Source organism: Lutra lutra, chromosome 5 (genome assembly GCF_902655055.1).
Source record: "Lutra lutra chromosome 5, mLutLut1.2, whole genome shotgun sequence".
NCBI classification, from domain to species: Eukaryota; Metazoa; Chordata; class Mammalia; order Carnivora; family Mustelidae; genus Lutra; species Lutra lutra.
In genome coordinates, this window is record NC_062282.1 from 125,193,235 (window position 1) to 125,207,536 (window position 14,302).

Genomic DNA, 14,302 nt, shown 5'->3' on the forward strand with positions numbered 1-14,302 from the left:
ATTAAGTAGAGCTGGTTCACCCTTTTATTAAAGTATTCATATCTAAACTATAAATCAAGCATTCAATATAAGTTTGCAAAGCCCAATGTATTTGAGTACATGATGTGAAATTTATTATGGCTTATTAAAGAAACTCACCTTATTTCCAGGACCAAAGAGGAATTGATTTTCCAACCTTCTACAGAGTGCTGGAAGATTGAAGAACCAGCCTTTCGAATGATTTTATCAGAACTATTGACAAGGGATCGACTCAAACACAGCTCACCATCTCTGAAACAAAACAAAAATGCCAGCTCTGTGAAAGTAAGAAGCATTTTATCTAAGTAGCATAACACATAATTTGATTTGGATTACTGGTGACAACTTTTTCTACATGGTTAGAAGAGGTATGAGATTGAAGGAAGGTATTATGAGAATTAAGAGACTATGTCTTTATCAGGACATCTTTACACTTATTCTCTTTGAAATAAAAGCACTTTTCACATAAAGGAAAGCCTTTGTGGTGTTTAAAGAAAAAAAAAATGTCTTCAAACTCTATCCTCCCTCCCTGTTTTGCTTAGACAATAGAGACAGGAAGTTTGGCCACTTCTCTTGCATCTGTATAATTGTGACTCCCAAGATAGCAATTTTATTTTTACAACGAAAAGAGATTTTGTTTTGGAGTAAGAAGACTTTGGAGTATCAGGTGATCTGGGCATGCTGGTGATTCCTCCACTTGCTAACCTATATGTCCTTGGATAATATTCTCTTTCTAGGCGACAGTGGCCTTGCTTTATCTTGAAAATTGCAAGAACATTATCTACCATGCAATGATTTTGTGAGAATTCAGCAGGAGTCTGTATGGGAAGGTAATTTATAAAGCACTATAGAAGTGCTAATTCCCAAAATTACACTGAGTCTGAAATCATCTCAACAATGAAGACACTTTTCCTGATAGTTGGTGGTGGGGAAACAGAGATTGTAATGAGGAGAAAGAAAACTCATTCAGTAGTCATTTTTAATGGTATTTTCTATTATATCACATACACAAAATCAACTATGCCATCCTTTTCAATCAATGCTTCAGGCAAGCATATAGGTGGCATGGTGATGCTGGTCATGTTGATGACAGTGACAGATAACGTATGATAGCATTTGTATCATCAGGACGGTTATAGCGAAGCCAGTTTATTGTTCAATAGACTATTTTCTTAGTAATTATAGCCATAAACCCAGACTCACAGAAACAAAATGCTACCTGTTTATGGAACAGCCCTTCTAGTATCTGTATTTATTTCTTTACATGTTACCTCTTTTATAAAATCTCAAAAATAGAGTTAAAAGTAATATGACTATTTGCTCAGTCACAAAATCTAAAACTGTGTTTATTATGTAGGCAATCCTCTCCTACTATCAATGGAAACATTGCCTGTGTAACAGCTGTTCGATGAATTCTGTAATTAGAGGCTTATAGTTTGGTATTTTGGTTTGCATTCTTTTTTAAACATGTAGTTCCAATGTGAAGCACTCAAAGCATCACATGCAACTACTCCTTGTGAAATTTGGAACTCTATAAAAATCAGTATTTTAGGGGCGCCTGGGTAGCTCAGTAGATTAAAGCCTGTGCCTTCGGCTCAGGTCATGATCCCAGGGTCCTGGGATCGAGCCCCACGTAGGGCTCTCTGCTCAGCAGGGAGCCTGCTTCCTCCTCTCTCCCTCTCTGCCTGCCTCTCTGCCTACTTGTGATCTCCGTCTGTCAAATAAATAAATAAAAATCTTTAAAAAAAAAATCAGTATTTTAAACTATCCTACTGAAGAAAAGGATACATTTGCATGCCTATGCATGGTCAATAATAATCATCTTATAGAGGTCATTTAAGATGCTAGGAAGCATAGGGTGCAATTTACTACTCAGTGGCCCAGAAGTCAATTTTTATATTACGTGTTTAATGATAATAACTAGATATGAATGAGAACATGAATATATACAGAAGCTAACCTTCACACTTTTGGAGATGCCTTCAAGAATATGGGTACAAACTCTCACTGTTTCTAAGGGCAGAGATTTTTTTCCTATCTTTATCTTGTTGGCTGGATTGTTAATACCATCTTTTTCTAACCACAGAGTGTCATAATTATACCAATTATTTTTTACTCCAATAAACTTCTCATAGAAGTAAAAATATACATGGGCTGGCATTTTTTAAATATCTGTGGAAGACTGTTTCACTGACATACAGCTAACAGTGCATTTTGCATGGCAAAATAATTGCTGTGATATACTCAGTTATATGGAGGCCTTTCAGAACCTCCAAGACTTAAAAAAAAAAAAAAAAAGAGTGCTTTAAAAGTTTAAATCAGTTTTATATTAATGAAATACTACCATATTACTCTGCTCTTTGAACCATTTTCATTGAACTGATGACAAACCAAAACTCAGTTTCATTCCTGGAAAGAACTTTGAACAAAAATAGCTACCACTAATGCCACTTCTTGAAGTAGATGGAATTCCTATGTAAGAAGGCTAGGCTTAGTGGAGTCTCTGGAGCAAATTTCTTTGTATAAAGTTAAGTTGGTCTCACGGGATGTTTCCATTTGTGACCTTGGTAGTGTTCTGACTTAGAAAGGGTTTTCCTTCAATGCAAGGCATGAAGGATGTTGCCACCCCCTACTAGTTTTTCATTCCAGATCAAACACAATTACTAAACAGCTGCACTGAAAACATTTCTTGCACAAGGCTATACACAGGAAGATCCAACATACATTTCTAAGCAGAAAATCACAAAGCACATCAGGGAAATAAGGCAGCATAAAGCAATATAACTTATAAAGTATTCCTGCTTATGTTGAGCTAAGAAAACCTACTTACAATGATAGTAGTGACAGAAATTAATCATTAGTTATGTTACTAGTTTTTACAAATATTTTTCTCTTTGAAATATGAGTTGCCAGGCAATACTACACCTTATTCTATTAATTCTGGAGTACGTAACAAATATAATTATTTTTGTTTCTTGAGATTAGGTCCCAAAAGCCCTGCATTCAATTCCACTAAAAACTCTTCGTAACTTGGCTCCGGAATGAATGTGTTCCCCATGGACTAGGTTAAATTTCCTCCTTATTATAAAATTATGAAAGTCATTCAAAAGAAGACTAAGCCTGAGTACCAACGGCAGGCAATTTGGTGTTTTCATTCCCTAAGTGTCAAACAACTAAAAATAAAGATGAGATGTACTACCTTAACCTCCTGCCTACAGTTTTTAGTAGAATTCCAAATGAAGCATACAAAGTGAAGATCCTGGGTTTCCTGATTTGTAAGCGTGTGCTCTACCCTAGCATCAACTGGAACTAACTTTGCTGACAATGGCAGTATTCTAACTATGAATGCTTATATCTACTGTCAGTATTATAAGTTTCAGAATTAATATGGACAGTTATTCAGTGAGAAAAAGAACAGTTAAATTAAAAAGGAAATCTCTAGATGACAAGAAAATTAGTCTCATTTGTGATCAAAGAGGAGCACAGTATGTGTCAAGATTTAAAGACTTGCAATTAAAACAAATAGTTGTGTGATAGTAAAGTTTATGCCACACTCTCAAATACATTATCTCATTAAATGAGCACACCCACATGTTTTTGTTTGTAGGACCCTTAAGTTAACACCATTATACACAAAGAGTGCACAAAGTCAGTGAACTCATGGGCCAATGGTGAGGCAAGTGTCATTTTTCCCATTATGAGAAAAAAAAAATATATATATATATGTCAAGAGTAAACCACTTTATAGCCCCATGCCTTTTGAGTTAAAATTTTATTAACTAGTAATCATACCAGGCAATAAATAGGGTTGCATGAAAGGATACATTTCCAATAATTACTTGACCCATTCTCAATTCCTTAGAAAAACCATGCTTTTAGGGCGCCTGGGTGGCTCAGTCACTTAAGTGTTTGCCTTTGGCTCAGGTCATGATCCCAGAGTTTTGGGATCCCACATCAGGCTCCACACTCAGCGGGGAGTCTGCTTCTACCTCTGCCTCTGCTGCTCCCCCTGTTTGTTCTCTCTCTCTCTGTTAAATAAATAAATAAAATCTTTTAAAAATGCTTTTTAGTATTTCTCTGCAGGTATGAGAATGTGGATGGTACGCAGGAAAGTTGTTCCTCTGCGTGGAATGACTGTTCAATATTGTATATAAGAACAACGCTGCACTGACTCTAGATGGGACCTCCAGTTAAGGTGGGGGGATGGGGAATAAAGAAACTGCCTATTGGAAATGGTAGCAGGAAAACTAAATATGAGGGGGGTTTTTTGGCGGGGTGGGGGGAGAAGGTTCTAAGGTATAAGGACTGAACCTACTGCCCACTCTCAAGTCATGCAGTGCCTCCCAAAGGTCAGAGGCTGCCTGTTACCGGACTTCTGAATATTAGACCAGGGCTCTGGGGCCCAATCTCCACTTACTCATCTCAGAACGAGCCCCTCTAAACGGCCTGGGGTAGACATAGAGTCAAAGAGATCACTGGGTCGTTGGATGAGTCAACTCCTCCACCAGAAGCACTATTTGGAAGTTGAAACGAAATCACAAAGCGAACGTTTCCTCTGGAGGGAAAACGGAAAGAGCGCTCAGAGGGACTAGCTGGGTCCGCAGTCTCCGAGCAGCGCCAAGTCCGCCGAGGGAGGGCAGAGGCGGGCGCGGGGCCGCCGCGGCCGGGGAGCTGCAGGGCGCCAGGAGCGCGGCGCCCGCGGGCGGCTCTCGGCCGTTCCTCCGCACCACCGTAATTGCGGGCTTTAATTAAGGAGGAGGAGCCCGGCTGCCGACTGAGACGTAGAAGTGATTTTTTTTTTTTTTTTTTAAAGCGGGAACCTGACTTCCGAAATAGACTCCAACCTGTCCCCGCACTCGATCTCCCGCCCTCGCGGCCCGCTCTCGCGGAGGAGCGGAGATAGCGATGCGTTCGTACCTTGCTTCCTGTTTGATTAACTCACGCGCCCGCCTCCTTCTTTCTCGGAGGAGCAGGGGAGCAACCGCAGCGCAGCCCCAAGAGGGGGCGAGCGGAACCCAGCCGGGCTAGCCCGACCGCGGCGCGCGTGCCTGCGCCGCCGGCTCCTCGTCGGTGCCCGCCGGCCCGCGGCGTCCAGGGAAGGGCCGCAGGATGAATGTTGCCCTGGAAACGTGGAGCGTCCCAGGTCGGTTGTTCCCCTGGGAGGGACCCGGGGTGCGCGCCCCCTTTCCTGGCGTCGGTTTAGGGAGGCCCGGAGACGGCTCCTGGACTGCATGGGGCGCCTCCTGTCGCTCACTGGTCCGCACTCCTGCTCCTCAGCTAGCAGAGGGCCCGAACCCTCGGAGTTCTGGCCAGGCTTGGCGGCTTTGTTTGGGCTCACGCTCGCGTTCCGTTCAGAGCCCACCAGCCCCGAAGGGAACAAAGAGCCGCGACCCCCCACGCCCAACCTCCGCCTCTCCCCCACGTGCCGCTTTATCACCTTCCCCGAGACCCCTTTGTCTGCCTGGGAAGCACAGGTCTGCCGTGGATGCCCACGCCCCCGCCCAAAGTCCTGCTTTGCTGACAATTGAGCTCGGCTGCGTTTTCAAGCCACCCACTCCCTGTGTAAACGACCTCATACAGTTAGGCTTTTTTTTTTTTCCTTTTCCAGAATAGACCATTTGTAGATTTGTCGATGCATAACGACCATCCAGCTCATTCTTTATTAGCTTTTTCATTCCCTTCCAGTCCCTTTCGACTGTACTTCTGCTATCTTAGTTTTCTATAAAACAGCAAATCCTTTAAGTATAAGCCTCCGTCTTGCTCACTTAAATACTCATTACTTAGGGAGCAGCAGGAATATTAAATAGAGTGCATGAAGTTTGTGTGTGTGTGTGTGTGTGTGCACGCGTGCACGTTTTAGCAGTCCTTACATGCACATGCACACGCGCGCGCACACACACACTGGCAAGGGCTCTATCTTCGTTTTGATAAATGTCAGGGAACATAAAAACCAGGCTGGCATCTGCCGGCGTGGAGTTTCCGATAGCGGACGCCTCCGGATAAGGGAGGATTTCCGAAACAGGACTTTGAACAGAGTTGACAACCAGGTTCACATCCTCAGAAAACGCTTCCAAGATATGTAAGCAACACAAAGTTGCAGCCACCTCCTGGGTAAACTTCAAAGCAACAGAGGCCAGGGGAAGGGAGGAAGGAAGTGCGATTATTTAGAGAACTTACTGGGTGGGGGAAGCTTCTGAACTCATTTAGACAAACTGTAGAAATAGCAGAAATGTAGTCTGTGTGAAGCTACAGTACCCGGTTTCTAAAACTGTAACCATGACGCCCATGCGTTTTACCCACAGAAGAGCAAATAGGGAAGAATCCTTGCTTGTATTGGAGTTTCTAATTCAAATGATACACAGATCTACCCAACGCCAAAGAAGAGGAAAGAAACAGAGGAGACACATTTCTGCTTTCTGGGCTTTAACTTCAGCCTTTCAGAAAGCCGACTCTCTCTACTCTCTCCTTAGAGTGATAGGGCAGAGAAAGAAGGAAGGACAACCACATGGGCAATGAAGACATCTCTCCTGAGTTCTGCCCAGGGCTTAAAAGGACAAGGGCACACGTTCTTTGTTGACACTTCTGCAGTGACTTCTCCTTGGGCGTGCGAACCCCAGCGCCAGCACAACTGTCACTACCACCACACAGGGCAAGTTGAACTCACACTGGGAACATGCCCTGGAGAAGCCCACACACCTCGACCAACAGCCTTTGTTATTTAATTCATGAGACGAAACACACAAAAGCTCATCCGAACACACAGACTATCCCAACCCTCACTCTACCGACTATATTCCCATTTCATTTATGGCTTGACTTTTTTTGTTTTGTTTTGTTTTGTTATATCCTGAAATGAAGCTTTGCATTTACCCGATGAGTTGCGTCTCCTGGTGCTCCTCAGTTCTTGCTATTTCTTTTGTCTTATAAAAGATCAGGAGCAGACTTATCGTGCAGATCGTCCACCTCTTCCTAATGGAGCGCATCTTGGGTGCCCGGGAAAGTCCTGGTTGCCCCAGCTCCCTCACCTTCTCTTCATAGAAAGGCTCCGTTTTGGGGAGATACAGTCGCGGGGGGAAATCTGTAAAATTCGAGGAGAACGTGGAGCCGGGATCTCAGGAACAGGTCGCAAGGGTCCTCTGCGTCCGAGCTCCCGCGGGTCCTTGAGCGCTGCCCAGCGCTCTCCCTCCGGGTTCCCGCCAGCCCTGCCCCGGTCGCTCCGCGCCGCCTCCTTGGGGCTCAGGTTTCTTCTCAGATGAGACACCTTGTACATTGGAGGTGGCGGCCGCTTCTGCAGCTGGGTTCGGGGGCGTCACTGGCCCTTCCCTTTTCCTAGCAGGGAAATGATGAGCAAAATCAGCCAATCACCAGACTGAGGGGGCGGAGGCTGCGGTTGCCTCGCGTTGCTGTCGGCTGCTTGGAGAGTAACGTCGCCGGCGCTGACTGCACAGTGCCGGGAGAGGAAGCTTACAAGCTCGCAGTCGTGTACACACACACACACACACACACACACACTCGCGAGCACGCACGCACCAGCACTCGCACACCCAGGGGAGAACGCAGCGCGCCAGAAGGAATTCAGGTCGCCTTCCGGGGAAACCAGAGCATCAGCTCTCCGGACGAGCGCGGAGATGGTCTGTCCTTAGCGTGGCGAGGACACCTCAGCTGGGGACAGATTAGAGACGCAGCTTGCTGGAGAGATGCTTCGTTTTCGTTTTCGTATACCGTGGAGGTGGGGGGTGTGTGCAGAAGGGGTAGCTTCTTCCTGGCGCCTTTGCTGAACGTACACACTCGGACATACACACGTGAACGCGCATACACACGCCCTCCCAAGTAGACTGAATCGGGGTGGGGAGAGGGAAGGAGGAGGACGTTTTGTATTCAGTGCGCAGCTCAATCTGGAAAGTACAAATGCACACATGAACCAATTAGCCGATCACCCACTCGGGGTGGGTGGTGGATGACCACCCCGATTCAGGACCTAGTAGGAAACAAGTGATGACAGAGGTGTCAGGCGCTTTGTGGATATTTGTGTGACTCTTTTTCATTGCCATTTGGAAACTCCTCACGCAGGAGTCAAGGAAACTCCAATCCTCCTTAAACTTCACTGCGGAGAAACAGAATTCTGAGAAAAAGCAGCCACCAAGGACATCCTTTTTAAATACAAGTACATCCAGACACGGGAGAAAGAAAGGGAGGGAAAAGAGGTAGAAAGATAAGAAAGGAAAGAAGGAAGGGCAAGTTCTTCCTCAAAAGTCTCAGTGATGTGCATTTAACTTCAGGTTTTCACCAGTCTCCTCACCTCCTACTGTTTTTCTTGCTCCTGTTGTATTGTGTGGCAGGAGTACTTTCAAGTCCTGGTTAACCCTCAGCTGAGTACTTTACTGTTCTGTGGTCTTGCCCTCACTGAGAGAGAAGCTTGCTGCTCTGGTTGCACCTAAGCCTTGGTTTGGCTGGTGGTAATCGGTGGTGGGGAGGCACCCCTGGTGTGAAATCTTGTCTGGAAGCCAGGAATTTCCCCCATCTACCAAGTTCCCCCCCCTTCTCCCCTTTCCCATATTTCCTGCAGCTTCTCTCAATTGCATTACTTGTTCCTTCAGGTTGTGCAGAGGCTCCAGCTGCCGTCTACTCTTGGGCCCTGGGGGTTTATACTTCCCCAAGCCGGGAAATGATGAGGCCCACCACCACTCCTTAGGCAAGAAGGGGAGTTCTGATTTACTAGCCCCCTGAGGGCTTAAGATAACAACTAGAACAGCCAGCACCTTTGCTTAAAATCCTGAGGTCCCTGCTAATGTTTGCCTTTCCTTGCCTAGGGTTTAAGAAGTTAAGAACCTCTCAGTTCTCAAGCTTCATCTTCGCAGCCCAGTGAATTGGGGCGTTGGGTCTAAAATGCTCAAAGGAGCAAGTAATTATGAGCCTTTATCGACACTACAAGTGGCCCTCCGGGAGCCTTTGGAGTTTATTGATGTCTGGGCAAATCCCGCTAGCATCTCTATCACACTGACTTCTCTGCAAAGAAACTGCAAGAATAAAACAGCTTCTTATTTAAGTTAAAAGGGAATTGGGGCAGGGAGAGGGTGTGCAATGCATGGTTAGGATTCTTTAGGTTAATTAATTAAATTCTTTAGGTTAACATTTGATTTTTAAACAGTAAACAAGATACTTTGGATTCTAAATAAAATACTTGCTGGTAAGGATGGAGTAATATGCATCACTTAATTAAATTCATACAACATATTTTGAGCAGATAATATGGTCCAGGCAATATGTGAGGGCTTAAGAACACAGAGATGAATAAAATACAGCATCTAACTAGGGAGGAAGTTCACTCACTGTGGGATGGTGGTGGGGAAGACAGATTGTAAAAGAATTAATTTGCAATGTAGCACCATGAACTAACACCAGCATTTTAAGTATGTGTCTCCTGTCTGGGTACACTACAGGGTAGAAGCAGATGGAATGTTTAAGTTGTTGGGAGCAAGGAAAGTGATCTTCCTGGGAGAAGGCACACATCAACTGGGGTATGCAAACCTAAGGAGTAAACTGGGCAAAGGAGTCAGAGGAAAGATTATGTGCACTCCAGAGAGGAAGAGAATGCTGATGCTTTGGGAAACTTTGAAGTAGTTCAGTACTGTTAGAACACAAAGTGAGAAAAGAGAAGAGTAGGACATAAGTTTTTAGTGGGATCATAATATTCTATAGCTTTGTAACGTCAAATTGTCTTCTCTAATGGGGAAGTTGCAACAAGAAAATCTTCAAGAGGAAAGTGGGTTTAATTCATGTTTTTACTTCATGTATTTACTTTAATTCATGTATTAACTTCAAGTTAAATGAGGGGAAACTGTTCCTCTGGACCAAGCAGACCAAAACAAACCCACCTATATCAAAACCAAAGCACACCAATAACTAGTTACGTGTATACATAAGAAATCTAAACACTGATAAAAGAGAAGAAAAATGAACTCTCCAGCTGTAGAATGCTGCTATTTCTGTATTCATTAAGCATAACACCTTCTATATCGAGGTGAATACTTCTGAATGACTGATAATGGTTTAGTGAGACTCAAGAGATTCCCCTTTCCCATAGTTGAGCAATTTTGAGTTTAGAGAGTAATATAGTGTCATTTGTTTAATATGATTAGATTCATGAAATATGCATCCATAACAATTTGCCAGATTAAAAAAGAAAAAACAAAAACAAAAACGTATAGGCCAACAGTTAGACCAAACAAAGGATAGTCTGATTCTTCTCAATATGCAACTAGGTTTAAGAACCATAAACCTGGGTGCCTGGGTGGCTCAGTGGGTTAAAGCCTCTGCCTTCGGCTCAGGTCATGGTCCCAGGGTCCTGGGATTGAGCCCCACATCGGGCTCTCTGCTCAGCAGGGAGCCTGCTTCCTCCTCTCTCTCTCTCTCTGCCTGCCTCTCTGCCTACTTGTGATCTCTGTCAAATAAATAAATAAAATCTTAAAAAATTTACAAGAACCATAAACCTAGGGGCACCTGGGTGGCTCAGTTGTTAAGCCTCTGCCTTCAGCTCAGGTCATGATCCCAGGGTCCTGAGATCCAGCCCCACATAGAGCTCCCTGCTAGATGGAAAGTGTGCTTCTCCCTCTCCCACTCCCCCTGCTTGTGTTCCCTCTCCCTCTGTGTCTCTCTCTGTCAAATAAATAAATAAAAATCTTAAAAAAAAAAAAGAACCATAAACCTAAATATTGAGTAAGAAGTCTTATCAATGTAAGTGTCTTTTGGACTCAGCTCCTTCCATTAAAATGCCTCCTTTTGTTGATCCTAAGAAATTAAAGTTGTTTCTAAATTTCCATTCTATCTTTGGGCTATAAGTTCTTCAATAAAGAGAGCACATTTTTCTTTATTCAGCACAATTATGCAATTACACAGCACCTGATGAATAAATAATGCAAGTAATGGCAGCTGGTTTTAAAATGTTACTGTATCCTTTAACTTCATGTAAATCATGTTTTGATTGCCGGCTGTGCCGTCTACTTTAGCTGGAAAGAAATGGGTAGACACTTGCAGTGTCATAGTTATAATGGCCCATGACATTTTTTTAATCAGTCATTTTTTAGAATAGTTTAGGTTTATAACAATATTGAGCAAGAAGTATAAAGACTTTCCTTATACCCTCTCTTCCAAACATGCACAGCCTCCCCCACTATCAACATTCCACACTAGAGTTGTATATTTGTTAAAATCAATGAAACTACAGTGACATATCATTGTCATTCACAGTTCATAGTCTACATTAGGCTTTAAGCTTGGTACTGTATATTCTATGAGCTTTGACAGATGTATAATGACCTATGTCCACCATTATGGTGTCATAACGGTTTCCCTGCCCTAAAAATTCTCTGTGTCCTGGCTATTCATGACTGCCTCCCCTAATGCCCCCAGCCCCAGGCAATCACTGATCTTTATTGTCTCCATAGCTTTGCCTTTTCCAGAAGTCATATAGTTGGAATTACACAGGAGGTAGCTCTTTCATATTGACTTCTTTTACTTAGCAATATGCTTTAAAGTTTCCTCCATATTTTTTCACAGCTTAAAAGCTTTTTTTTTTTTTTTTTAACATCAAGTAAAATTCCATTGTCTGGATATATCACACTTTATTTATTTATTTATTTTTATTTTTTTTTATCACACTTTATTTGAGTACCTGCTGAAGGACATCTTGGTTGCTTCCAAGTTTGAGCAGTTATGAGTAGCTCTGCTATAAACATTCATGTGCAGTTTGGGTATATACCAAGGAGCATAGTTGCTGGTAAGCTAGATGGTAAGACAGTTGTTAGCTTTATAAGGAACTTATTTTTACAGCTAAATTGTCTTCCAACTGGCTGTACTGTTTTCCAACCTACCAGCAATGAATGAGAATTTGTATTGCTACACATCTTCATCAGCATTTGGTGTTTTAAGTGTTTTGGATTTGGGGCATTCTAATAGGTGTGTAGTGGTATCTCATTGTAGTTTTAATTTGTGTTTTCCTGATGACATGGGATAAGGAACATCTTTTCATATGCTTATTTGCCATCTGTATATCTTCTTTGGCGAGAGGTCTATTCAGATCTTTTGTCCTTTTTAAAATTGGATTGTTGTTCTTATTGCTGAATTTAAGAGTTCTTTGTGTATTTTAGATAATTTATCACATATTTCTTTTTGCAAATATTTTCTTCTACTTCATGGCTTGTCTTCTCATTGACAGTGTCTTTCATAAAGAAGAAATTTTAAAATTTTGATTAAGTTTATTTAAGTTTGATTGGTTTATCAATTAGTTCCTACATTGATCATTCTTTTAATGTATCTATAAAGTCATTGTCAAATTCAAGGTCATCTAGATTTTTTTCATGTGTTATCTTCTGGGACTTTTATAGTTTCTCATTTTATAGTTATGTCTATTATCTTTTGAGTTAATTTTTGTGAGGAGTGTAGGGTATAGCTCTTTTCTTTTCTTTCTTTCTTTTCTTTCTTTTTTTTTGTTTTTTTGGCATGTGAATGTCTATCTGTTTCAGCAAGATTTGCTGAAAGACTATCTTTTCTGCATTGTTGTTTCCTTTGCTCCTTTGTCAAAGATCAGTTGAATATACTTGTGCCTATTTCTGAGCACTTATCTGTTCCATTGATCTATTTGTCTGTTCTTTCACCAATATCACATGTTCTTGATTATTGTACCTTTATAGTAAGTCTTGAAGGCTCATAATGTCAATCCTCTATTGGTGTCCTGCAATTGTATTGACTCTTGTGAGTCTTTTGTTTCCCAATATAAATTTTAGAATTACTTTGGCAATATCCTCAAAATAACTCGCTCAGATTTTGATTGGAATTGCGTTAAATCTAGAGAGCAAGTTAGAAAGAATTGGCATGTTGACAGTATTGAGTCTTTTATACGTGAACATGGATTAACTCTTATTTAGTTCTCCTTTGGTTCATTTCTTTTTTTCATTCTTTGATTCAGAATTTGGCATATTTCTGCACATATCTAGTTATATTTATACCTATTTCATTTTTCCGAATGCAAATATAAATGTGTGTTTTTGTTTTTGTTTTTGTTTTTTTTTCATTTCAAATTCCAATTGTTCCTTGCTAGTAGTGCCTATGACATTTTAATAATGGGAATGTTGGCTCATTAGTCAATAATCTCCAGAGAAACAGAACCAAGTCTGTCTCCCCAGAAAGAAAGAGATTATTTTAAGGAATTGATCGTGTGATTGTAGGCATTGATAATTCCCAGAACTGTGGAGGAGGCTGGTAGGCTTGAGACCTGAGAAGAAGGAAGAATTGATGCTGTAGCTTAAGTCTGAGAACATCTGGAGGCAGTCATCCCTTTTGCTTGGGGAAACTCAGTCTGTTTTTTTTCTTAAGGCCTTCAGTTTATTGAATGGGGACCACCCATACTATGGAGGATAATCTGCTTTACTCACACTAACTTAAATATTGCTAAAACAACAACAACAAAAATACCTTCATGGTAACATCAAGTTCTAAAATGGTCTTTGACCAAATATGTGGGTACCATGGCCTAATCGAGTTGCTATATAAAATCATCACAGAGGGGCTAGTTGAAGTTCTTGTTAATGACCTTAAAATATAGTGAGAATTATCCATGCAAAGCCCTTTACTTATAAATCAATGATCAAGAAAAGCAAGGAGCATATTAATGAGAAAATTCAGCTTTTCGCCACTAGACAGCTCAATCTCTTTTATTTTTTTCTGGACAAAATAACTAGTTTAAAAAATTATTCTAAATTAATTTATTTTACCTATGTAAATAGCCATAAAAGTTTCACAAATGTTTTTCTGTATATATATATATATATTCATTCTCTTTCTGTTACTTATGTTTTGTTTTCATCCTTAATAACCAAATATAATAAGTTTACAACAGAAGGATGACCTTGACTTTAAGTGCAAGATAAAATGATGAATCTAGTGTAATTTCTGGAACAGGATAAATCCCATCATTACTATTCTCAGTTCTTCCCCTTTATGTAACCCATGGTACTTATATTATCCTTTGCATTTAATACTTGATCTCTTTTTAATCATGAATATCCAGAGAAGAGACAATTCTTAACTACTGTTAATCAAATATTCTTTAATTTGTATCATTTGAAATGTTCTGTGAGACATCTTTTAACTACTGCTAGTCAAATATACTGCAATTGGGAATGGGCGCTTCATGTGCTCATAGTCCACATTTTAGTTGTTTATAGATTCTTAACTCTTTAGTTCTATAATCCTAGCTCTTGCTGTTTTATTTTGTATTGCACAGATC

General features: G+C 41.4%; 1 protein-coding gene across 1 annotated transcript in view; it reads right to left on the bottom strand.

The window, feature by feature from the left end:
* ST8SIA4 (ST8 alpha-N-acetyl-neuraminide alpha-2,8-sialyltransferase 4) overlaps window positions 1-7,354 on the bottom strand; it is a 100,413-nt gene extending 93,059 nt beyond the window's left edge. The window contains 4 exon segments of the mRNA XM_047729810.1: window positions 139-270; window positions 6,889-7,079; window positions 7,081-7,173; window positions 7,175-7,354. Coding sequence (XP_047585766.1) covers window positions 139-270; window positions 6,889-7,079; window positions 7,081-7,173; window positions 7,175-7,288 — 530 coding nt within the window. The 5' untranslated portion in view covers window positions 7,289-7,354.
* Window positions 7,355-14,302: the final 6,948 nt, after the last annotated feature.